A 27,127-nucleotide genomic window follows, 5' to 3' on the forward strand; every position below is an offset into this window, starting at 1 on the left:
AGACAAGGCATAGTTACCCAAATAAATAAAGAAATAAAACTCCTACAATTGCACAAATTCAGACAGCAGAGGATTTTTGCTTAAGTTACAAAGTTCACTTGAGTTGAGTCCTTGCCACAGACGACTATCTACGGTTACACATGCAAAATGCATTATAATGCATATAATTTGAATTTAGTTCAGTAGTCAGCAGTAACTAGAGACTCAATTAATAGTAATTAGTGTAAGATGCATGGATCAGTTTCCAAATCTGTTTTGTCTTTGTGCAACAATGGAAAGAAGCCTGGAGACCCCTTGAGTCCAGATATCATATTCCCTTTGATTTCTACACTCAAACTCCACAATACCCCTTGCATCTGTCTTCAACCCAAAGTATTTCCGCTTTTCGCCATCATCAAGCAGATGTCTCCCTGGCCATGCTGGTAAGTCTGTGCAAATATCTTGCACAACATCTGCAAATTCAAGATTACAAAGAATTTAGTATGTGTTTATGATCAGGATTATCCCCATATATATAAGGAAAACAATGTTGTGACTTGTAAAGCCAAAGGTAGCTTACTCTTTTTCTTTTTGGTAATGGTTCCTGCAACATGTTTGCTCTTCATTTTCAGCATCACCTGAAATTTTTACAAACTATGATGAACTGATACAGATAAAGAATCTCATCATCTGATGTGAATTCTTGAAAGAAAAAAAAAATTACCTGGCCTGTTCGATGTATGTAAACAGAAACTATTTTCCAGTGAAGATCACCTGCAGTTTTCATCATTACTATGTCAAGTCATTTTGCCAACAAAATAATATTTGATTTAATACTAGCAGCAGCATTTGTGATTGATGTTCTGTTACCTTTGCGGGTTCGTTTGAGCAATTCAGTTCCCTTAGCAAGTAGCTCTTGGCTGCAGACGCCGAGAAAATTCTCTCCATTGAGAATCTCCCCACTATCACTTGTGCTGGTATTGTTGCTGTTATTGTTATTGGTATTTGTAGTACCTTTGCCAGAAATTCCAATCCCTCCTCTGCCTTTCTCTAATGGTGTCACTGCAGCAATGTTCCATACCTCTTTCAATGCTCTTGCCTTCAGGGTAGCTGCTCCTCTTAGAGCTGTAAACATTAATAATTAAGATCAGGGTCATCATTACTATCTCTTAGTGTCACACTACACATGCCAACATGAACAAAAGACACACTTTATCCTATGAGGGACTAATTAATTGACAATGCAACTATACTCTTGTTGATTCTTGACAGTGTCATCAAGGAGTGCTACCTGTTGCAGCTGCAGCGGTAAGAGTAGTGATATCATCATGAGAGCGAACATTGACAGCTGAGCTAACCACAGAAGCTAGGTGGTCTCTCTCAGCCCCCATTGCCTCAGCAGCCTCGACGCACTGCGCGGCCACCAATGTGGCTGCAGAGGCCACAGCCATGTCAGTCTTGGCCATCCTCTCATCCTTGCTTGGTGCAGATGAAGCAGCCGTTGCAGCCGCGATGGCTGCCACGGCAGAAGCCACTGCAGCCACTGAGATGGTAGCATGCAGCTGAGCATTGTGAGTTCTTGTTTCTTCTTTCTTCTTCTCCCTCCTGTCCTTCAACCATCTTCCAACTGTCTTTGGCCCTGAGGGTGCCGCGCCATTGCCAATTGCAGCACTGGCTCTTCCACCATTGAATAAGGGGTGAATGGAATTGTTTGCCCGGAAAAACTGCAAACACATTGATAAGGCTATCAGATGTTACAATACTAACACGGTTCAGGACACCTTATGATATGAACCCTGCTTAAATTGAATCCATATCTTATTCAATAGCAGATGAAATGAGTCAATCTGCAATTCTACACTATGCACATATAATGATATAACACTACCCTTCTCTCTTTGAATTCTAAGATTGTAATTATACGTAGATATAATAACACTGATACAGTAATCTCTTATTTATGATGGGTGTTACTAACGCTGCCTGGAACTCTATTGTAAGTGTTTACTGCAGAATTTATCATCTAAGTAATCTCCATTTTTTTCTAAATATATTATAAGCTAGTGTAGTTATACTCGTGTTGATTTAACATGTAAAACTGTTCATAGACCAAAAGCAAACAAAAGAACTGTTTGAAAGACAACATAGTATGGATCAGCTGTGACATTGTCATTATTGTCACTGTTGGCGATGTCCTACCCTTACTGTATGTTCTGGTGTTCAACTGTTCATTGGTTAGTTTCATACTTTCATGAATTTAGTAAAAATGGAAGAAAGGGGCGAAATTGAGAAGCTGGGGGTGGTTTGCGTGGATGCAAAGTTAAAGGGGGACACAGTCAAATCTGTTTTTGTCATCTTCTGAAGCGTTCATAACTACTGATTCAGTATCAGCAAACAATGCAAGTTGACTAGAATACGCACAAAATGGTTAAAGACCTTATAAAGTGTAAATCTTTTTAAATGAGATTAAAGAGTGGGAAGAAAACTAAACTAAAAAAAAGCATGGCCTTGTTGATCTTCCAAGCTCCTTTGTTTCACACTTCTTTTGATGGAGATAAAGTCACTAACTCTCATGTCATCAATATATGTAGGTTTGAACAGAGGTCCTAAAGCTATGTTCAAGTGTGCAGGTTAATGAGTGAATCACCATCCTAGCCCCTATAATGGTCACATAGGGGCCCCCTCAAAGTTTGGTTCCAACATTTATTGCATGTTTTTTCTTGTTTTCTTTTCTTTTTATTAAAAGAGTTATTTGATGAAAGAAAATGGTACTCTTTAATGTTTGTTAATAAGCTTTATCAGAGCAGACAAAAGCTAACGCTGCATTTTCCAGATTACTAAAGAAACATAAACAGAACCCAATAAATAAATAAATAAATAAATAAAAAGAATAAAAGAGAAAAGAATCATGTAACCACATACATAAAAGAATCATGTTTAGACTAAATAAAATATTTTCTTTTTTCTTCTAAGAACAAGATGATTGGGAGTTTGTTATTACATACATCAGCAACAAAAAACTATTGCAACAGTGATGAGAAACACAAAGAATAGTTACCTCAACAACATCAAAATTCAAAACAGAAAAAGAAAGGAAAAAGAGATAGGTACCTTAACAACATCATCAAATTCATCAGAAGGTGAAATTGGGGGACTGTCTGTTCCGGTTAACGAACCACCACCATTCAGAGGCTCACTACTGTGTGAGAGTCTTCCAGAAGTTAATGGCGACACTTCCTGCTGTCACATAATAACAAAACAACTTCATAACCCCATAACTTAGTTTCTAGAATCTCAAAACATTTAACAAAACTAAATGTTTTGCTAACTAAAATGTAAATATGTTAGTATAGGATACCTCTCTTGCTGATTGTGACATAATGCGTTCAAGGACAAGCTGAGAGGTAGCAGAAGAAACAAAAGAGAACTGGTTCTTGGACAAAGAAGTAGTTGAGATGAGAGATGAGGATGGGAACTCTTCAGAGTCACCACAACCGGTTTCTTCGGGAATAAGGGAAGAAGAAGAAGTGTAGGAACCATTTGAAGTAGTCTTGGAAGAAGGAGGAAGAAGATGATGAAGTGGTGGTTGGTGAGGAGCCAGTGCCTTACAGACCTCAAGGGCTGAGGCACTCCATGAGCGAGACAGGAACTCCATTGGCACCCTTGGACTCTCCGGGAGGTGGGTCCCTCCCGCTGGTGGAGGAAGAAACTCCGGCCGCCGGCAGTTGATGTTGCTGCACTTTGCTTCCATGTATGTCAAGTAGAGTCGTCAGTAGTGTGAGAGACTGTTTTGTGTGCTGCTTATGTTCAATGTTTTCAGAGGTGGTAGCAAGCATATGTAAGAGCCTATATATAATCACTTTCTTTTTCTAAACACAAATTTTCTCATATCCTAAAAAAGTGGGAAAATGACAAAATTATAGTTTAAATAAAAAAACTATCCATCATTATATAATTATATATATAGGATGGATTTTAGTATCCTCATGTTTACCGTGATTATAATAATTTTGTAGTTGTTAAAATTAAGGTGACAAATTTTTTTATATTTTAGTAATATTTCTTTTAGCAACGTTTTTTAAAAAGCGTCGTTAAATAATAAAAATATTAATGAAGAGTGCTAGAGGGTCAGTAACTTTTTTTATTTTTAGTCATTAAGTAGTCATTAATGATATTTTTAATGGTGTGAGATTTCATCCAATAAAATTGTTGGCCCCTAAATTTTTTCAATATTAATTTAATTTTAATAATATTTTTTAAAATATTATAATCACGGTAATCATCGTAGCATAAGTATACTAAAATGAAAAAAATATGTATATAATGTTTTTTTTTTTTTACGTAAGATCTAGAATTATTATATCTCTTATAAAGGATAATTTTTAGTTTACGCTAATTAAGCCTAAAATGTAATAGATGGTTATGCATGATATTGATGATAACAATGATGATTACATTTTAAATAAACATATGTTATGTGAGATACATTTTTAATTAATTACAAGAAGAAACACTACTTATTTAAAGTACAATCAATGATGGAAGAGTAAGCATTAATTATAATATTTATTTGTAAGAAATTACAGACCTATGTAATAGAATCTAATTTTCCATAGGCACCTTTTTTTTTTTTTTTGTTATTTCCCCCCTTAAATGGTAATGGAAGCACTTCTTCTAATGGCGTAGCCCTGGTCAGCAAATGGTGGTGTAGAGTGGCTTAAAGGGTAAAGGAATGGTCAAACAGCATGTGAATATGAAGTACATTGGCGTCAAGGATCCCTATAAAAAGTTAAATATTTGGTCTCTGATTTGTGCTAACACTACTATACATAGCTGTTAGGTAGCGTTTGGTAGAGAGATAGAGATTGAGACTGAGGATAAAGACTAAGAGACAGAAACCGATAAATTTCAGTATTTTATTTGGTACAAAATGAGAGACAGAAATTGAAACAAGAATAAAACTCTAATTTAATTTGCACAAAGGATAAAATTGAAATTAATTAATTGAAATGAAAGTATTTTAGGTATAAAATGTTATTAAAATTTCAGTCCCTTGTGTCCCGTCTTTTTGGAAGTACTGAAATACTGAAATTTTAGGGACAGAGACAAAAATTTTAGTACCAGTCTCTGAACTAACAAACATGATACCGTGTCTCAGTTTTCCTATCTCTATCCCAATACCTCAAAACAAACACTACCTAAACATAGAGCTGCATATTCCATTTACTAATTAGATTTGCTTATTAATAAACAAATCAAAGTTTAGATCTTCTTAGTATTACAATTATTGTGTTATTACTTATTAGATAAGAATAGCGAAACCGGATTGAGAATCTCTTTTGAGGATTTTTAATTGGGATATCATCACTTTGGTTAATTACGAATTTAATTAATTTTCTGTTTCTCAATCATTGTTCAACTTAAGGTACATACTACTATCATTGGTATGACAATATATTTATTGAATGTGGAAGGAACATTCTCAGATCCCAAAGCATGCACCCCACAAAAAATTGTAGAAATATTGGCATGGTATATTCATGAACAAGACAAAAAGATAATGGGGGACAGAATGAAATAATTTGGAGCAGGTTTAATTAGAGAATAATGATGCAAGTATAGTCTTATGTTTGATTATTTGTGAGAAGATAGGTAGTTAATTAATAGAGGTAGGACCATGCATTGGGGTAAGAAGATGCTGCGGTTCTGACATGAAGGTAGGGTGGGTGAGGGTATGAGACTGTGTGGAGAGTGATGGTGTTCGTTCTTGTCGAAGGAGTTGGCAACGTCCATGGCCGACAAGTTTTCATGTCCAAACAAGGCCTTACCATCTCACTATCTCCCTATACTACTAAACCTCTCTTCTCTGCTAAAATGCGCGTGCTTACACACGTCACCCTCTCTTACCTTTTTTTTCTCTTTAACAGTATTTTTTATTTTTTTAAGGCATTTTTTAATTATTAAAATTTAATATATATAATCGATTAAATTATATTATTTTATTAAAGTTAGACCAAATAAATTAGTTTGATCGAAAAATTAATAAATCTGTACGAGATGTCTCTGGTACAGTTTGAGGAGTGGATCGGGAACCTACGGGCGAAGCCGGAACCGGATTGCTTGACTGGAACGATGGGGGATGGTACCTGCAAAGACACTCCGACGCTCAAGTCAGAATGGATCTGAGAGGTAGAAAGTGTGTGGAATGAATGAATACCTGGGGGGACCTGGGTCCTCTTTTATAGGTGATGGTGAATATCTTATCTTATCTTTATTTGGTTAAGATAAGAGAGATATTTGGGTTAGAGGCTTTGGAGGGCCGGTGTTAGGGCCTTTGTGTCGAAGCGGGTCGTCCCCGGGTAACCGGGTATGCGGGGTCCGTGGGTTGGATCCGTAACAGTTGCCCCCGCAGCGGGAGAGCGAGCGAGGTCGGTCTGTCGCTGGGAGACGTTTGTCATGGGCTCGATTTTTCTCGGGTGCCCGTCTGGTTTCTTTGAGATGAGGTCGGTGCCTCGGTCTCCGTGTTGTGGAAGATTCGTCTGACCGTTTAGGTCTGACGTGACTCTTCCGTATCAGTCGCGTCTGTTGCGTTCTTCGAGGCGTTACCTTTTTTCGAGGGGGTATTTATTGCAGGTTGTGCTTTTTCCTTTTTGCCCTTGCGTTTGCTTTGCTTTCTAAGGGTATTTTCGTCGTTGTACTTCTTTCAAAAACCGTTTTGGTTTTCCTCCTTTAGTTCCCTCGTTCTGCTTTTACTTCTCTATTGCTTCTCTTAGTTACAGCATTTCCCATTCTCCATTTTTGCTTTCTTTGGTTTCGGTTGGTCTTCTTCTGCGGCGTCTTTCCTTGGGGTTGTCTTCCTTCGATTTATCAGGTTAGCATTTCTCTTGTTTCTTTTTGCTTTCTTCTGCTTTATTTTCTGCAGCATTTTGTTTTTTGTTTTTGCTAAGTGTAGCTGTTTTAGGGTAGTTTTTGTGGTGTTTGTATGGTGGTTTAGATAGTTCTGTTGGGTTCCTAGAATAGGGTTGGGGCGAGTGCCACCGTATAATTGGTGGTGTGCGGTGGCGGTATTTTTGGTTTTTTCCCGCCGTCGTTTTCTGCCGTGAGGTTTGGCTGACGGTGGTGCTCGTCGATATTTTAGGTATGGCTCGCCGACGGACGGAGGGTGTGAGGGCTCCGGTGGCCCCGGCGGGGGGTGTCCCTGACCTTTTTTCTTGGGTCACCAGTGATGTTTGGGGGACACCGTCGCGGATGACGGAGGCGGACCTCCAACGGCTCCGTGATGAAGGGGCTGTTTGTGGGGGTGGCGATGCCGAACGCCACTACGAGCTTGCTCTCCCTGGGGTTGACGAGAGGGTTTGCTATACCAATCTCGATTCCCCGACAGTGCCGGATTGGATGTGGGTGTATGAGGCGATGTTCACCCGACTTGGTGTTCGGCTTCCCTTTTCTCCTTTCGTTCAGCAGTTGTTGAATCGGTGCTTCGTGGCGCCGTCCCAGCTACATCCGAACAGCTGGGCGGCAATACGGTCCTTTGAGCTCGTTTGTGATTACTTAGAGTTACCTGCCTCAGTGAATGTTTTTCTTTTCCTTTTCTTGTGTACTCTTCCGACTAAGGAGGGGAAGCATAAAAAGGGGTATGTGTCTTTCCGAGCTCAGCCCCATCGTCGGATTTTTGGTTTATACGAAGACTCCTTCCACGGTTTTAAGAGTGGTTATTTTAAGGTTCGTCCCGCGGGGGGACATCATCCCTTTTGGTTGACGTTGGAGGGTGATCGTCGGTTCCCCACTTACTGGAATTTTAAGGCAGGTCCGTCGGTTTTTACTCGGGTTTCGAAAGAGTTCCTGTCCTCGGAGGATCGGGATATTGCTCTCGTTTTGTGGCAGTTGTTTGGAGAGCGTCCTCTTAATCCCCGAGACGTGATGGGTGATCCGGTTGCTTGCCGATCATATGTTGGTGTGTGTCTGTTTTTTCTTTGGTTTTTATGTTTTGTTTCCCGTTTTTGTAACTTGGGATTTTTTGTATTGTTTGCAGTCGAGATGGCTGGTGGCTTGACGTCGTTGGCTCGTTTGAAGGCGGCGATGGCCCTAGAGGAGGGGTCGTCGTCTCCGGCTACTCCTGTTTCTAACCCTGCCGTGGATTCTCAGCCAGTTTCTCAGGAGGTGATTTCCTCGGGTGCACGGGCCGAGGCTCAAGTTTCTCCGGGGCCTACGAACTCTCCTGAAGTCGTTGTGGTGACGGCTGCTGAGGCTTCTCGGAAGAGAAGGAGGCCTGAGGACCCGAGCAGCGAGACCTTTGAGGATGAAGGTTTGGTGCCCAGTGTGATGGACCGACGTTTCGATGCTCCGGGGTTTATTGATCAACACTTGATGCCTGGGACGGAGCCGTTTTTTGATGGCTGCGATGTCTCGTTCCAGGCTAAGTCGGTGTATCGTGCTCTTCTCCGATCTGCCGTTGTTGTTCGAAAGGCCGAGCCCGTGATGGCGCAAGTTGGCTTGTTGGATAAGAAGCTCCGTCATTCTCAGGCTGAGGTGGCTAAGCTGAAGGAGGAGCTTGAGGCTGCCGGGGTTGCTAGGGAGAAGGCGGTGAAGTCATCCGAGGAAGCCGGGGCGGAGATTCTCCGGCTTTCTGAGGTTGAAACTTCGCTTCTTTCTCAACTGGCAGAGGAGCGGCAACGGGCTTCTGATGCGGGTTCTCGGGCGGCTGTGCTTCTCAGTGAATCGGAGAGTTTGAAGGCCGAGGTCGCTGCCTTGAGGAGGGAGAAGGCGGAGTTATTGGCTGATGCAAAGGGTGCGATTGCGGCTACCGAAGAGACGATGAGGGCTCAGGCTTTAGTGCTGGCTCCTGGAGCGGATGTGTCCGTGATGGGGGCCTTTAAGATTGTTCGTGATGGCCAGATCGTTGATCTCGAGTAGCTTTCTATCTTTATCTTTTTTGTGTTTTTCTTCAGACTGTGTTTTTGGATACTTTTGGATGGCCAAGGGCCGTGTATTTTGGGATATTGGAACACCGAACTTTCGTTTTATTAGTGTTTTTGGGCCGTTCGGGCCTTTTTGTATGTTCCGTTGTTATATTGTTTTTGGGCCGTCCGGGCCTTCTTTATATTCCGTTTTTAGGCTATTTTGCTCCCTCGGACCGTCGTTTGGTCGGATTTTTTCATGGATATCCGCGTATTTTGGGCCTGGGGGGTGATCAGTCCCCCAATTGTGGCCGTGTTTTCGTTCCGTTTTTGGGACGTTTAGGAAAATAAAAATAGCTGTTTTAATGGAATTTTTATTGATGGTTGGGCCTCGTTAAAACCCTCCGTTGGTGGTGGGAAAGAGTACCCGAGTTTGAAACTTAGATGAAATAAAAATTTAGAATTTGTAAACTGGTAGGAGAAGTACAAAAACAGAGATGAGGGCAATGGTGCGACCTTGTGGGTTGGTCTAGGCGTAGTATCGTCGCAAGTTGGCGGCGTTCCATGTTCTCGGGACTTCGTCGCCGTTGAGCCTTTCGAGTTTGTACGCTCATTTTCCGATTACGGCCTTGATTCTGTATGGTCCTTCCCAGTTGGGGGTGAGCTTCCCTTCTCCTGGGGTTGGGGGACCGATGTCGTTTCGTCGTAAGACGAGGTCGTTGGCCGCGAATTCTCGCCGGATGACTCCGTGATTGTATCTCAGGCTGATTCTTTGCTTTAGGGCTAGCTCTCTGAGATGGGTTATACTTCTTGTTTCGTCAATGAGGTCTCGTTCTGCTTCCTCGTCGTTACCTCCTACCGTTTTCCTGGGGCTTGGGTCTCCGATCTCTACCGGGATGACCGCCTCGACACCGTATGTTAGTCGGAAAGGTGTTTCTCCTGTTGTCGTTTGAGGTGTGGTTCGGTATGACCATAGGACCGACCCGAGTTCGTCGGCCCATAGCCCTTTAGCTTCGTCGAGCCGCTTTTTAAGTCCTTTGACGATTATTTTGTTTGCGGATTCCACCTGTCCGTTTGTCTGGGGGTGTTCTACCGAGCTGAAACGGTGGGATACACGCAGCCCCTCTAAAAATTCTCTGAATTTTTTGTCAGTGAATTGGGTTCCGTTGTCCGAGATGACGATCTCGGGGATCCCGAATCGGGTGATGATCTGACGCCAGAGGAATTTTCGGCATTGGGTTGCCGTTATGGTGGACAGGGGTTCGGCTTCGATCCATTTAGTATAATAGTCTATGGCGACGATGAGGTATCTGAGTTGGCCAGGTGCCGTAGGGAAAGGTCCGACGAGGTCGATGCCCCAAGTGCCGAATGGCCGTTCTGCCGATATGGTGCTGAGCTGGTGCGGTGCGGCTTGGTGGATATTGGCGTGTCTTTGGCATTTGTCGCAGTTTTTAACTATTTGCATGGAATCTCGGATGACCGTGGGCCAGAAGTAGCCTGCTCTGATGATTTTTTGGGCTAAAGTCTTGCCTCCGACGTGGTGACCACAGCAACCTTCGTGGATTTCACGGAGTATGTACTCCGTGTTCTCGGGTTCGATGCATTTGAGCAGTGGTTGCGAGAATCCGCGTTTGTATAGCTGTCCTGCGACGATGGTATAGTTGGCGGCTTCCCTCTTTATTCGCTTTTCCTCCTTGGGATCTGGTGGTAGTGTTCCATCGAGGAGGTATTGCAGGATCGGGTAGGTCCAAGATCCCTGGTTCGAGATTGTCAGGTGAGCGTTGGTTGTTGTTGACACGGAAGGTGTCTTAACGACTTCCTGGATTAACGATTTGTTACCGTGTCCGGGTTTGGTACTGGCCAGCTTGGAGAGTAGATCTGCTCTGGCATTTCATTCCCTAGGGACGTGCCGTATGGTGACGTGTTCGAACCCTTCTCGTAGTTTGTTTACCCTAGCGAGGTATTGTTGGAGTAGGGGGTCTCGTGTCTGGTAGTCTCCGTTAATTTGGGAACTGACTACTTGTGAATCGGTATTTACTTCTAGGACCTTTGCTCCGACTTCCTGGGCTAAGGATAGGCCTGCCAAGAGGGCCTCGTATTCTGCTTGGTTGTTCGATACTGGAAATTCGTATCGTACCGACTGTTCGATCGTGATTCCGTCTTGATTTTCGAGTATGACTCCGGCGCCTCCGTAGGTGGAGTTTGATGAGCCGTCGACATGTAGTTTCCATGATTCGGGGGTGAGCTTTCCCGGGGTCATCTCGGCAATGAAGTCGGCCATAGCTTGTGCTTTGATCGCATTCCGGGGTTCGAATTTGATCTGGAATTGAGATAGTTCAATGGACCACGCTAGCATTCTTCCAGCTAGGTCGGGTTTCTGCAACACCTGTTTGACCGCTTGGTCGGTTCGAACCGTCACGGGATGAGCTTGGAAGTATTGTCGTAGGCGTCGGGAGGCTGTAAGGAGTGTGAAAGCTAGCTTTTCTAAGCGTGAGTAGCGAGCTTCTGCGTCTTGTAGGACTTTGCTTATGAAGTATATGGGTTTTTGTTCCTTTTTCTCGTTTTCACGGACAAGTGCTACTGTGAGTGCTTCTTCCGTTATGGAGAGGTATAAGTAAAGTGTTTCCCCTGTTTGGGGTTTGGCGAGGATTGGTGGTTCCGCTAGGACCCTCTTGAAGTGTTGGAATGCTTCTTCACATTCCGTCTCCCATTTGAAGGGGGCTTCTTTTTTCATTAGTTTGAAGAAAGGGGTCACTTTTTGGGCCGAAGCCCCGAGAAAGCGTGACAATGCCGTTAGTCGGCCGGTAAGCCTTTGGATGTCTTTAAGGTTTTTGGGGCTCGTCATCTCGAGGATGGCACGACATTTCTCTGGGTTTGCTTCAACTCCGCGTTGCGTAATCATGAAGCCGAGGAACTTCCCTGCCTCCATTCCGAAGGCGCATTTTGCCGGGTTGAGCCGCATTTGGTGCTTTCGTAGGGTGTTCATTATGACTTTGAGGTCGTCGGTTAGTTGTTCGCCGGATTCGGTCTTGGCGAGCATGTCGTCTATGTAGACTTCTAATTTGTTACCGGATAAGTCTCGGAATATCTTGTTAACCAGTCTTTGATAGGTTGCTCCAGCGTTTTTTAGGCCGAAGGGCATTACTGTGTAGCAGTACGTCCCGTCTGGGGTGATGAATGCTGTTTTCTCTTCGTCTGGTCGGTGCATCGGAATCTAGTTGTATCCGGAGTATGCGTCCATGAAGCTGAGGTATCGGTGACCGGATGCAGCGTCTACCAATCCGTCGATGTTTGGTAGGGGGAAGGCGTCTTTTGGACAAGCTTTGTTGAGGTCCGTGTAGTCGACGCACATTCTACATTTCCCATTAGATTTTTTCACTAGTACGACGTTGGCTAGCCAGGTCGTGTAGGGGAGTTCTCGGATAAAGTTGGCCTCGAGTAGGGCTTTAACTTGTTTTTTGACTTCGGTGGCTCGGTCCGGTGACATTTTTCTTCTCCTTTGTGCTACTGGTTTAGCTTTGGGGTCCACGGCGAGACGGTGAGACATTAGGTCGGGGTTTATTCCCGGCATGTCGGCTGGTGTGAATGCAAACAGGTCTCTATTTTGTTTCAGGAGTTGAGAGAGCTCCTCTTTGAGGTCATATGGGAGGTTCCTATTAATGAAGGTGTATTCTTCTTTGGTTGGCCCTATTTGTATTTTTTCCATATCCCCTTCTGGCTCTGGCCTGGGTTGGCCGTCTTGTCGAGCATCCAGATCGGCTAGGAATACTCCGGCCGCATCTCGGGATTTCTTCCTTAGGGCTAGGCTGGTGTTATCGCATTCGGCTGCGACTTCTCGGTCCCCGTGGATGGTGCCGACGGAGCCGTCGTCAGTTCTGAATTTCATAAGGAGGTATTTGGTAAAGATAACTGCTGAGAAGTCGTTGATTGTTTTCCTTCCGAGGATCACGTTATAGGCTGTGGAGTCTTTTAGGACTACGAATTCAGATAGGATTGTCTTCTTCTGGCTGCTTGTTCCTATGGTGATGGGAAGTGTGATTGAGCCATCTGGTTTGAGGAAGTTGTCTCCGAGTCCCGTGACGCCGTGGCGGTGTGTTTGGAGGTTGTCGTTGCGGAGTCCGAGTTTATCGAAGGCTCCTCGAAAAAGGATGTTTGAGTCTGCCCCGGTGTCTACCAGTATCCTTCGTACGAGTCCTGTTCCGATTCTTGCTGAGATGACGAAAGAGGCATCCTCGGCCGAGGTGCCGTGTTGGCAGTCCTCTGGTAAGAACGTTATCGTATTGTCGGCCGCGGAGATTGGGACTTGGTTCCTTACAGCCATTACCTTGAGGTCTTTCTTCATTGTTAGTTTTGACTTGTTTGATACGTCCTTGCCTGTGATGACGTTTACTATGATGGTTGGATCTTCCTCTGGGCTTTCCCTGGGGGGTTGCTTTTGGGTTCTCGGATTACATCCTTCCCTCTCCGACGACCTGTCTCTCTCCGCGCGTCTCGGTTCTCTGATGACTTTGGCAAATTCTGGGAGTTTGCCATCTCGTATGGCTTGTTCAATGGCGTCTTTAAGGTCGAAACAATCTTGTGTCCTGTGACCGTAACCTCGGTGATATTCGCAGTAAAGGGTTTTGTTGCCACCTGTCCTTTCTTTGAGTTGCCGGGCTTTCGGAATGATGCCTCGATCTGCTACTTGGTGGTATACTTCAGTAATTGGTGCTGTCAGGGGCGTGTAATTAGAGAATTTGCCTATTCTCGGTGGTCGGCTAGTCGGCCTGGGGTGGTCCCGTTGATTCTCTTTGAGTGTTGTGTTTTGGTGGGAAGCCGAATTGCCGCGCTGGGCGTTGCCGTGCTGCCGCTTGTTGGCGGCGACGACCTGGCTAACTTCTTCGTCGTTGATGTAATCTTTGGCGACGTTCTGGATCTCATGCATGGTCCATATCGGTCTGGTGGTGAGGTGTTTGCGAAAATCTTCGTTCATTAGCCCATTGGTTAGGCAAAGGCTTGCGACGGAATCCGTGAGTCCGTCGATCGTTAGGCATTCGTCGTTGAAGCGGTCGAGGTATTTTCTTGTGGATTCTTCTTGTTTTTGTGTGACTCCTAGTAAGCTGATGGGGTGTTTGGCTTTGGTGATCCTAGTAGTGAACTGGGCCATGAACTTTCGTGTAATATCGTGGAAGCTAGCTATGGATCCGTTCGGGAGGGCGTTGAACCATTTGATCGCTGGCCCGGCGAGGGTTACCGGGAAGGCTATGCATCGGACCGCGTCGGCCGCTCCTTCTAGGTTCATTCTGGCCTCAAAGGCCGTTAGATGTTCTTGGGGATCCTTAGTTCCATCGTACTTCATATCGGTAGGTTTGTCGAAGCCTTTGGGGAGTTTTGGCCTTAGGATTCTTTCTGTGAAGGGTGTAGCTCCTATTATTATGTGGTCGTTTCTCGTGCGTTTGGTGTTTCGGTCCCTCCGATCTTCGTCCGAGTAATGTTGATAACTCAGATCTCGAGAGGCGCTGCGGTTATGTTTCTTGTTGTATCGCCGTTCTGGCGATTTCTCGTGTCTGTGATTGCGTGATGAGCTGCGACCGTCTCTTCTGTCGTGTCGTCGGGTTGGCGACCTACCGCGGCGAGATCTTGATCTGGAGGTTGCATGGCTTCCGTGCTCGTCGTTGTGTTTTCCTTTATTGGTTATCTTGCCTTCGAGTTCCTGAACTCGGAGGCAGAGATCCTGGATGATCTGCGCTGCTTTGTCGCTGGCTTTCTCAGGATGTCGTCGGTCCGTGATGTCGTGATCGTTCGCGTTTTGGATAGCGCTTGCTATTCTCGCTTGGTTCGTGACTTCACGGTGCTCGGGGGTTGGGTTAATCGGTTGAGAGTCATCATGGCTTGAGGGGGTTTCTTCCAGGACGTCCCCCATTGGGCCCAGCTGGCGCAAGGTTCCCCACAGACGGCGCCAATGTACGAGATGTCTCTGGTACAATTTGAGGAGTGGATCGGGAACCTACGGGCGAAGCCGGAACCGGATTGCTTGACTGGAACGATGGGGGATGGTACCTGCAAAGACACTCCGACGCTCAAGTCAGAATGGATCTGAGAGGTAGAAAGTGTGTGGAATGAATGAATACCTGGGGGGACCTGGGTCCTCTTTTATAGGTGATGGTGAATATCTTATCTTATCTTTATTTGGTTAAGATAAGAGAGATATTTGGGTTAGAGGCTTTGGAGGGCCGGTGTTAGGGCCTTTGTGTCGAAGCAGGTCGTCCCCGGGTAACCGGGTATGCGGGGTCCGTGGGTTGGATCCGTAACAAAATCAAATTTTAAACTAATTTAAGTTAATATTTTTTTGAGAAAAGGACAAATAGATTCATAACCTTTTGTCCCACGGATATTTTTGTCCTTGACTATTGAAAAATACTTTTAAGTCCCTGACTTTCGCAAAACTTGGACGGATCAGTCCTCCGTCCAAATGCCTCCGTCAAGGACTGATCCGTCCACGTTTTGTGAAGGTCAGGAACTTAAAAGTATTTTTCAATGGTCAGGGACAAAAATATCCGCGGAACAAAAAGTTAGGAACAAATTATAAAAATATTTTAAAAAATAGGTCCTTTTCTCTATTTGTATATATTTTAAAAAATAACTATAATATTTTTATTATAAAAATAATTAAAATATTTTTATTTTATATATATATTACACAGGTACGGATTTAAGGGGAAGCAAGTAGTGGCTTTGGCCCGCCAACAAATTTTAAACTCATATACTATTATAATAAATATATTATATAGAGTAAAATTTTATAGTGTAGCAATAGTAAAAAGAGTTGATATTTTTTATGTATTAAGGTTTAAATTTTTTTACATGCATTTATATTATTTGTGTTTATTATTTGATTTAGAGTTTTTTTTTATATTTTTTTAAAATTAATTTTAACATCTATAATCATATAAAAAATACTTTAATATTATTTATAATAATATTATTCTTTTTCTAATTTTATTTAGTTGTGTTTTATTATTTTTATATTAATTTTTATCCCTATTATTATATAAAAATATTTTAATATATTTTAAATTTATATAACAAAACTGTTAGTGTAATTAATTTATATTATTTTATCTCATATTTTTTAGTGATATAAAACATAAGAATATAATTCACTGTTAGATAAATACTTAATAAACAAAATTAATTAACAAAATATTTAAAAATAGATAATTTTATATTTTATTAGATGTAAAATCATAAAAGAATTATGAAAACATTATAAAGACTGAGATAATTTTTTTTTATTTGATAAGTATTTATTAATTTTTTTAATTAAAAAACTAATTATAATTATATTTATTATTAATTATATGATATTATATTTAATTATATAAGAGTTTAATATTCGACCCCTCTACTTTTAGATTCATGGATCCGTCCCTGTATATTAGTTATTTTCTATAATAAGGGTATTGTAGTAATTTTTTATAAAAAAATATTAATTTAGCTCAATTCAAAGTTTGGCTTATCAATTTTTTAGTCAAATTAATTTGTCTGGTCTAATTTTGACAAAAATAATACGGTTTAATCGATTACATGTGTTAAATTTTAATTGTTAAAAAATATCTTTTAAAAAAATATTTTAAGTGTCTTTATGTGAGTGGCTCCCATTTTCTATTCGACCGATCAATGATTAATTCATTGCGAATCTGAACTCCATTTAAAAGTATGTTACTGACTAATATATTACTGTATGCATAAAACGGACTTTAAACTCCAAACACTTACTTAATCGGATAAGTGAACTTACCATTGGTCAACTCAAATTTCCCTCCTATTTATTTTTAATAGATACAAAATATACAAAAAAAAAAACTCTTTTTTAATGATACAAAGAATGAGAGGGAAAAAAAAAATATTTGTATAGATTTAAAAATGAAAGACATTCAGTTTAATCTTTGTTTTTATTTATCTTTTGATTTAGACGTAAGTCTAATGCCTTTTCTATAATTTATGAGTGTCGTTTAATTTTTTTGTATGAATGCAAGTTGTTCTTCTGTCAAAAAGGATAAATGTTTTTTTTTATTCATCACTTTTAATATTTAAAATATAAAAGAATTTTCAGTAACTTAAATCTTATGTGGAGTTAATCAATGTATTTACAAGATGCAAGTGTAACTTTGATATTCATCATATTATCTCTGTAGCTTCTCATAATTTTCTGAACCCTAAGGAAGTATAAAGTGTGTGTGTGAAACAAGAGGCTTGGCTTTTCGGTTTGGAAGCATTAGAGTGTGTCCTTCATCACTACTGACAAAAGTTTCAAGCTTTATTCCTTTTGCCTCATTTTCTCCATGATAATTGCTCCCTTTAGATTTCAAATGTGCTTTGTAATTCTCAACAGAAATAAAACATCTTTTCAATTTTCCCCCAAACAAGTCACCTTCTTTTTTTTATTTTTTTTTCCTCCTTAAGTCAAATTTGTGCTACTCTTTTGGACCACTATCTAAGGAATATATCAAAGTGAGACCAACTACTAACTAATGGGCTCATTTTTTTTTGGATATGAGAAATGTGTGTGTTGTGTATTACTGTGGAAAATGTGGGTGCTAGATATGGATATGGGAACAACTTTTTTTAAAACAAAGATGAAAAAATCGAACTATCTGATTTCTTTGTAAAAAAAATTAAGCTTACTAATCCGATTAGTGTGGAAGAGGAAATTCAAAATTTGGTGAAGGTAATCGGACCCTCCGATTTGTATTTAAAAAAATTAAAAAATTTGCTCTGATTTGTGTACTCCAAATTTTTTTAATTTTTTAAATACAAATCAGAGGGTCCGATTTTTACTCCTGACAACACAGTTACGTAAAGCACTTATACACTCCATATTTGCGTTCTATACCATTTCCCTTCCCACATCTAAATTAAAAAGTGAACTAATGGCAACTCTCATTTCACAAAAATGTTATATAGTTTATCTTTTCTAATTCTTTTCTTTTATTTTTTTTCTTCTACCCCAAACCTTCCTTTTTCTTTATTTGCTTAGTGCTTACTTTTTTCTTTATTTACATACCCTAGAAAGAAGACCTACCCATGCAAAATTTGCAAGTTTCCTATACACAGATTAATTTTCATGATTTGTTCCCACTTTATAGGTCAGTTGCCCAACGCACTATTTATAGCTAAACTATCAAAAAAGCTTGAAAGGAATGCATCATCTACAAGGGAAGAAACTTATTCTATAGATGTTATAATAATGCAATAATATGGGGTTATATATATATATATATATATATATATATATATATATATATATAGTTATAATCATGGTAGTGTATGATGTTACTTTAATTGATGTGCCATGTGTGCATGGTTTAATTAAGCCAAAATTGTGTGTGAATGGAGGAACCAATCATGGAGACTTGTGCTTAATTTATTTATAATATATTAAAGAAAAAGTAGATAATCAACAATATTTTTAAACAATGTGTGAACAATGTAAATAATAAGGTTAAAAGAGTAAATTAATCCTAAATTTAATTAGTAGTATTAAATTAAGGCGTAATATCTTTTAGTTAAAATAGACAAATTTTAAAACCCGTTATTTATGTTGTTTAAATAAATCATTGGTTAGCTAGCATTGGTAACTTAGCACTAAAATGAAAGATTGACATATAATCCACTATAGTATTTACCACATGTAGCATAGTAGTGAAAGTGATAACTTTTTATTTATTCACTTCCATGTTTCATAATCATAATACAATATTTTTTTTCTTCCCTTTTTTTTTCCTTTTAAGGTGATTAAATGATAGGTTATGCTACAAAAATTAACACTACTTAAATCTAATTTAAGAAATAATTATTACTTTTACACTCAAATAACAGTTACATGCATGCATATTGACATACATGCATGCATGCTCGACGACTCTAAATTTTTATGTTCATGTCATATAATTTTCTATGTATGGATCAATTCTCTTTCAACTTAGTGTGATATAAATATATAATCTGGTTCACGTTTTATGATGAAGTTAGTCTCATATTGTTTAGAGATAATTAAAGCTAATTAGATAATTAAGATAGTCTTCATATATAGCTTAATTTCTAAGATTAATTAACTTAAACTTAGAATATCGGAATCTATGTACTAAGTTGTACAAAAACGGACCACCAATAATTTATAATGGCACGAAATTAAAGTTGTGACCGTTCTATGCTATTTACTGAAATAATTCAGACTAGGCAGTAGGGTCTGAAATTCTCAAAGATATATAGGGGGTTTAGGGGAAGAGATTCCGTTTTGAGACTGCAGATTCTCCGATTTGAATGATGAGAAATTGACAGTAGAGGCTTTCCAAAAAGACAAAGGTCATGTTGGGATCATACATTTATCGATCTATGTATGTGTCTGCATGCATGCATGCATGCATGCTCATTGCCTACTTAATTGGAGTTGGTGATGGACATGTCTCCATCACTTCTTAGTCATAACATATTCATATCATGCTTGTACTTTCTGCTTCTCCCTGAATAATATGCCAAATCAACAACCAAGAGAGAACCTCCTTTTAGGACACTACTCAATATATACTATAATTTTTAACATTCTTTAATGTTGAGTAACTGATGGTGAAAAATAATAAATTGTGTCCGTAATAATTGGTAAATAATAATTGAGTAGCCAATGGCCTAAGCGTACAATGTGTACAATGGACTAAATTTTTGGTCTATGAATAAAATGAACATCACCTATATTATCCAGAATAATCATCCAGATACCAGGGATAATAAGCATCTCATGTCATAAAACCACTTATCCCAAAAGCTTAAGCTGATTTTGGGGTTCACCAAGGATCAAATTCTTCACCTTTCGGATCTAGAACTTTAATACTATATCATGAAACCACTCATCCCAAAAGCGTAACCTGACAGGACAATATAACACTAATGGTCATATCTCTAATACTTCCTAAACCTCCATTGTACACATTGTACGCTTAGGCCATTGGCTCCCTGTACTTATTCATAATAATTGTATCTTGACTATTATAATTAAGTGCACCCAGATTTGTTTGTTTTATAAATATAAATGTACAAGCATGGATGTCATGGAAAATTGGCAATGCAAAAAAGAGAAAGCACTCTATTGATGTACACTGTTCTATGGCAACGATGATTGATCACATTTGACAAAGATAAGAAAAGCTTATAGAAGAGTTTGTTTGAAGCTCTTGGCCAACCAAATAGCTGTTTCTCTTGGAGAAACCTTCTCAGGCCCAAATGGCTTCAACAAGACTCCAAGTTCATCAAACCTGTGTTGTTGTAGCAGCCTTGCACTGAACTCTAGCAGCCCCTCCAATGCCTCTGCACGTTGCTGCAACGACGAGGTGTCGAATCGATGCTTATGATCAGCAGAGTGTTCACTGTTGGTGTTGTGGACAGTGGCTTTGTCCACAACCTGGATCATGCACTTTTCCTCGCTCGTGGTTATTATTGATGTTGGTGATGGTGATGGTGATGGTGATGGGCATGTTACTTTGCCAGGGAAGAAATGATCCTCATATGAGGCCAGAGGGAACTCTGCAATCTTGTCGATTCTCGGAGTGTTAACCGAGACATTGGGAGACTCCACACATTGGAGAAGGCCAATGTTTGCTCTACTTGGTGGTGGAATTGATGCTCTGCGGATTGCTGCATTAGGCATTGGGTGCTGAAAATAAGAAAATGAAATCACTAATTAATGCAATTTGACATGAGAAGTAAACATATATTAAGTAAACATATTTGCTATATGTATCATATGATATATGATAATACTGGAAAATGAATACCAAACTCAGATGAATGGAACTAATTCAATTCTTACTGTCCTAGATGGAGTCATTTTCTGGCCTCTGAGTGTGGCAGAAGCCTTAGCAGTTCTCAGTGTTGAAGGTCTCTGAACAATTGAGGACTTTCTAGCTTTTGATGATTTATAAGTATTGCATTTGTCAGGGACACAGCCAATAGATAGTTCATAGAGCTTCTCTTTTGAATAAGTGGATGATGATCCAATTGCTCTTTGGGTAGAAGAACACTGAGATCCTTGTTCATCAGTTCCAGAAACACTTGGATTCAAGGACCTGTTGTTGTCACTGCTTAATGACAAGCATTTGTCTTGGCCAGAAAGAGAAGAAACAGATTCTGGCTCTATGAACCTACTTCTTGCATGGTTTTTCTCATGCCATTGAAATGCCAAAGTACTACTACTTCTGGGGCTACTTAGTTGTAGCTGAATTTTTTGAATGTAAGGCTGAAGATGTGGATGATTCAATAACTCACCAGCCTGTCAAAGATAAAAAGAGAGCCACCATAAAATCTAAAATATGCATTTAATCCGGAATTCTGGATAGATGCAAATAAGTACAAGAACATATAAAACACACCGTTGGCCTAAGCTCTGGATTTTTCCGTAGCATGCTTTTCACAAGCCCTCGGCTGAAACAACAAATATATCACAATAAGTCACACAAATCAGTATCATGCAGCTGAATGAGTTCCACAAACTAGATTGGAAATATAATGATTTTATAAAGAACTAGTGAAATTGATAAATGTCTGATATATGCTGTTCTTACATAAACCAGCAGTTCATAATGCATATAGGTGCTGACATATAAGAATATATGATAGATAAACAGGTGAAAAGGGATGATGTGTCAAAACAACTACTGGAGGGAAAGATTGGACTCACAAAGCACTAGAGTATATAGTTGGAAGTGGAGCCACTATAGACTTGTTTATTTTGTTAATCAATGCTTGTATATCCTGCTCAGATGAAAACAGCCAACATATATTAGTCATTGATTTTATGCTATGCTCCAGAGTCCAAACATTAAAAAAAAGTGTTAAATAGTGAAAACCAATAAGCCATAATATCATGTATGATACAAATATGACATAAACCAGTGGCAAACATCACTTAGGGTAGTAGTAGCTTACAAAAGCTTTAAAAGCTGGCTTGTGAGCAGCCATTTCATAAACACAGCATCCTGGAAATATTATAATTCAAGGCATAGGCATTGTCAAATTAAATTTAAAAACCATATAGAATATGTAATCTCAGAAGAACAAAAGAAATTAAATTACCCAAAGACCAGATGTCTGACTTAGAACCATAAGGTATGTCAGCAAGAAGCTCAGGACACATATAAGTTGGCGTCCCAACAACCTAAATTTAGATCCACAACACATGGTAAATTATCAAGACAAAATAAAAAAGCTGAAACAGCCACGGAAACAGTATTATGGAAGTGTCACTTACTGAGGAAGCAAGATCATCAGATGTCAACATTTTAGCAAGGCCAAAGTCACCTGCATCCGAGAAGCATAACATAAGATTAGCATATATGCTACAAAACAATGCACAACTTTTGGAAAAATCTACATAAAAATAAAATAAAATAAAATACTCTTTTCTTTTCTTCTCCAGTAAAAGAAGAAACAACAATACTGGTTTACCTAGACGGATGTCTCGATCTTTTGTCAAGAATATATTTGAACACTGAACAGAAGAGGGTAAAACATCAGCACAAGCTGGTCCTCAACTTTCTCAGATATATTATTGAACTTTGAAAGTTCCTTTTACCTTGACATCTCGATGAAGTATGTGATTTACATGCAAGTAATCAAGTGCCATCAGCAGTTGAACAAGCCACTTACAAAGTTTCTGTGCATAAGAGTTTATATAGATATCAGTTAGTTGATACAGTTAATTGATGAGAGTGGGAATAAGAATGTAAGAGTATCCATCAGGGCTAAGAGCGACCAACCTCTTCAGGAAAATGAACACCATTAGCCTTTTTTATAGCTTCAGCCCTGTAGAACAGAAACAGATGATTACAAAGGCTTCATAATTGGATTGTCTTAATAAATGCTGTAATTTCACTTCCTCAAACACTTGAGTTCAGTGTGAATCATGGCTTACATATCTCCTCCTTCACAATAACTTAAGACAATACATACAAAACAACCCTGCAAGGGAAGAATATGAATAGTTCTGTTAGTAAATCTACCAAACATATATAATGCAAGTTCTGATTGTCAAGAAAAGACTGACCCTTTCTACCCAGGAATCTTTATGCTCCACTATAAATGGATTTTGAACTTTAGATATAAGCTCCATCTATAAACCAAGGAAGAAACACATCCAATCAGCTTAATTAAATTTGAAGGACATCATCATTTCCAGATTCTATGTATATAAAACTACAATTCACATATAAAATTGACAAGAATGAACAAGAATAGGCTTAAGGATCAACTCTAAATTCTCAAGCATTTCACAAATGTAGTGAATTTACCTCCTGATGGGCAGACCTTCGGGCTCTGTCAGTCTGGCGAGCAAGGCGAATCTTCTTGAGGACATATCTAAAGCGCAAGGATATGACATGAATATATGCAAACAACGAAATAACATGTTAATTCTCAAATCACATTGAAGATATGGATTGGAATGATCCTTACTTTTTCTTTTCATGCTTGTGCTTGACAAGAAGAGCAGAACCAAAAGCACCTTTGCCAATCTGTTCCAGAATTTCATACTGCTCCATTTCACTCTACCTCTTACAAGTCAGAGTAACACTACCTGTAAATATTATTACTAGAAAAAGTTAAGTTCAAGAATTCATTGCAGCAACTAGTATGGCTTTAAAACCATGACCTAACATATCAAAGGTGTATAATGAAGAGCTTCAAAATTCAAATCTTGTTGGTTGGTTCAAATGACTTGCCACTTGTTTCATTTAATTGAGGTTTTAAATGCACCAAACTTGAACCATACATCAAAGTGCAATCACTGAGCAAAGAAATTTGCATGGTTGCCGACAAGATTTTCAGCTGAAGCAATCAGCATTCATTGTTTTCCCTTCTAAGAAATTAAACAACTGAAATCTGGAAACTAAGACGGAATTAAAGAATGCAAATGGATGCAGAAGAGTACCTGAATTCATGAAAACATGATCTGGCTAAGCAACATAGCAATTTTCAGTTCTGAATTCTGAGGAGTGAGTGAAGACTATTGGTGGCGGTTACTAACTTATTATCATAGCAATATAGTATGATATACGGTACCGTATGATATACGTATTAGTATTTAAAAGTTTAACAATGATTGTTAGAAAAGAGAAGGCGGCAAAACAAAGAGGAAGGGGAAAAATTAGAATGAAGGCAAAAGCGACACCTCAAATTAAAGGTGCATGGATATAACGTATTACATAATTACGTTACACCTTTTTCTTTTCTTTTAATTCGTAGGTATTAATCTTAATCTTATTTGATAAACAATTATAGGTTAGGAACTTTCCTTCTTCTGTACTCTGTCGTTTATAAACAAAACATCAAAGAAATAATTAAGAGAGTAAGCATATCAAAGACGAGTATTAAATAATCATACAGCTACTCCTACTTGCCACTTTAATTTAGGGTAGTATAGTACTTTCGCAGTTAGGTTGTCCATATCTTCGGTTTAGAAAATAAATTTGCATCTCACTCGTCTAATTCACCCGTCTTTATTATGACAGTAACTACTCATTACTAATAAGTAATTAGAAGGTGGGGTTCTCTGTTGACTGTTGAGGGGTCAAAACAAGCAGGTGGCTGAATAGACCTGAAGCCCATTAAAGGCCCAAATTGTTGGGTTATGTTGAGGCCCAATAAGGAGGCTGCTTGGGTAACGTTGATGCTACACTGTTACACTACATTGGATTAAATTAGGCCTATATATCGGTCCAAACAAAATTAGGCCCATATGTCTTTTAGGACTGGGATCTAGGCCCATACTGACCAAAAACTTCTGCTTTTTTTCGAACTACCCTGGCAGGGGTGAACGCGGATCGGATCGGATATTGCCAAAATTTCGATTCGATCTGCACTAAAATCATCGGATCGGGTCGGATCTAATATCCCCATTTTTTAATGTTGGATCCGATCCGCACATTTGCGGTTCGGATATCGGATATATCCGAAAAACACAAAAATATTTTTAAAAACTTATTTTTATTAAAAACATATCAATAAAATTCATTTTTTCTATTCTTTTAAATATATTTACTCTTAAAATAATATTAAACATACTTTTCTTAAATAATAAATTAAAATAATACAACATATATGATAATTATTAGTTGAAATAAAACATAAAAAGAATATTTATAAAATTGGATCGGATTCGAATAAACGACGCGGATATGCGGATTGGATCCGATCCATAAACACCCCTATCCTAGCTTCTTAATAAAATTGGCTGACTTCTGTTGTTGACTTGTTGTGTTGTATATTTATAAGATTTATATAAAATTTATAAGTATGAATAATATAATTTTCACCTTTTAAATTATTTTTATAATTAAATTAGACTCTATTTAAAAAAGAAGTTCATCATTTTTTTTAATTGTAGAGTGGCCTTCACTTTTATTCTTTTCCTCACATATACAATAGCATCGAAAATGAATATCCTATTGCATATAATTATTGTTTAATAATTTATATATATGAAACAAAAATAGGGCCTACGATAAAGTAATGAAGTGCCTTAAAGCACAAAAAGTTCTTCTAAAAGGGACATGAAATTATTTAACTAATTAAGCATTAATAAGAAAGTAAGGGAATAGATGAAGATATATATGAATAGATTAAAGTAAATGATGAATTGGAAAGGAGGTATATATCTCCATTAATGGGTGACCAGCCATGTGTAGTGGCTGATTCTCCTTCACCTTTTGTGATGAATTATATTCCCTTAATTAATTGCAAATCATATCAGTGCTCTCTTTCTTAATTAGATCCTGTTTGCTTATTTTCTGAACCAGATTAGTGGTGGGTAATATACCATATTTCACATTATTGTGCATGTGCATGTGCATGCACCTAATCCTATATATAATTATTAATTAAAAAATTTTATTTTTAATTCAGGAAATTATTTGATTTTGGTTAATTTTTTTGAGAACTACTCAATAAAGATGTTAAAAAGATTTTTTTTAATAATTAAAATTAACATATATAACCGATTAAACTGTGTTATTTTTATTAAAATTAGACCGGACAAATCAGTTTAACCAAAAAACTAATAAATTAAATTTTGAATCGATTTAAATTAATATTTTTTATAAAAAATTATTATAATATTCTTATTATAAAATATATATATATATATATATTAATTTTAAAAATTCTAAATTCTAATCCTATGTGGACAGAGAAAAAAGGCTAAAATTTAAGATTTTTAAAAAATTAATATATAATATATATTTTAGTTATTTTCTATAATCGGAATATCATAGTTATTTTTTTATAAAAATAATATTAATTTAGACCAATTTAAAATTTGATTTACCATTTTTTTGGTTAAATTAATTTGTTTGGCTTAATTTTAACAAAAATAACATAGTTTAATCAATTATATGTGTTAAATTTAAATTATTAAAAAATTCTTAAAAAAAACGCTTTAAATATTTTTATCTGAGTGGTTTCAATTTCTTTTTCTATCTCTAATATATAGAATGTTATTATGTTAGTATTAAAAGTGTAGTATTTGCATAATTTACTTCATTAATTTAGATTTTTAATTTATCATATATTAAGAGTAAAGCTTTGCACTTTTTTTTTTAAGTTAAAAAAAAAAACAAAGAGCGAATCCGATCGTTGAAATTTCTTCATAAAAAAGAAAAGAAAAAGGTGTTTTTATAGTTAATGAAAAAAGAGTAGTTATGAAATGATGAATGATCACGTCAATACTCCTGTTAAAATCAGAGTTGAAATATAAGACAACTTTAATAATCACTATTTAATGGTATAGATCAATAGCAATTTTAACTTTTTCTTGCACTAAATAATCCGAAGAATGCTTCCACTATTGTCGACTGTCCTCTTTTCCTCTTTTATCTTAAGAAAAAAGTGCACAAATAATATTACATAAATTTTAGCTAATCCAATATATTTCCTTGTCAAAACTTTTCCCTTTTCCATTAAATTAATTAGGAAAAAAAATCCTAAATGACCTTAACAATTATTTCGAAAGACAATAAGGTCTTTAACAAAAAAAAATCTCAATTTGGCCTTTGAGATTTATTTTTATAGGACTAATTAGTCCTTGTGCCAAAAACAGTTAATGTTATTTTTTTTTGAACAGTGACTAATCAGTCCTAAAAAAAATATCAAGGACCGGATTGAGTATTTTTTTTTGAAGCCTCATTATCCTGTCGAATAATTATCAAGGGCCGGGTGGAATATTC

The 27,127-nt window shown here is 38.3% G+C and overlaps 2 protein-coding genes across 4 annotated transcripts; both read right to left on the bottom strand.

The window, feature by feature from the left end:
* Positions 1-13: 13 nt before the first annotated feature.
* Positions 14-3,803, bottom strand: FKD1 (FORKED 1). 2 transcript variants are annotated; one of them, XM_016349179.3, is made up of 7 exons: positions 3,338-3,803; positions 3,091-3,216; positions 1,271-1,703; positions 850-1,104; positions 704-753; positions 560-617; positions 14-452 (listed from the first exon to the last, which is right to left on the bottom strand). In XM_016349179.3, exons 1-7 carry the CDS (start codon positions 3,728-3,730, stop codon positions 238-240), a joined length of 1,530 nt encoding a protein of 509 aa, XP_016204665.1. In that variant the 5' UTR covers positions 3,731-3,803; the 3' UTR covers positions 14-237. The 2 variants fall into 2 exon arrangements, with proteins under 2 accessions (XP_016204665.1, XP_016204663.1); XM_016349177.3 differs by having other exon boundaries at positions 3,091-3,219.
* A 16,119-nt stretch (positions 3,804-19,922) lies between these two features.
* Positions 19,923-24,248, bottom strand: LOC107645206 (serine/threonine-protein kinase Nek4). Of its 2 annotated transcripts, XM_088491595.1 has the most exons (16): positions 23,836-24,248; positions 23,627-23,732; positions 23,361-23,481; positions 23,198-23,264; positions 22,954-23,019; positions 22,822-22,868; positions 22,667-22,712; positions 22,483-22,563; positions 22,356-22,398; positions 22,159-22,208; positions 21,984-22,065; positions 21,837-21,886; positions 21,589-21,662; positions 21,281-21,332; positions 20,722-21,180; positions 19,923-20,565 (listed from the first exon to the last, which is right to left on the bottom strand). In XM_088491595.1, exons 3-16 carry the CDS (start codon positions 23,444-23,446, stop codon positions 20,062-20,064), a joined length of 1,707 nt encoding a protein of 568 aa, XP_088347721.1. In that variant the 5' UTR covers positions 23,447-23,481; positions 23,627-23,732; positions 23,836-24,248; the 3' UTR covers positions 19,923-20,061. The 2 variants fall into 2 exon arrangements, with proteins under 2 accessions (XP_088347721.1, XP_016204662.1); XM_016349176.3 differs by lacking the exon at positions 23,627-23,732.
* Positions 24,249-27,127: the final 2,879 nt, after the last annotated feature.

Source organism: Arachis ipaensis, chromosome B6 (assembly GCF_059453495.1).
Source record: "Arachis ipaensis isolate K30076 ecotype BB chromosome B6, ASM5945349v1, whole genome shotgun sequence".
Classification (NCBI taxonomy): Eukaryota; Viridiplantae; Streptophyta; class Magnoliopsida; order Fabales; family Fabaceae; genus Arachis; species Arachis ipaensis.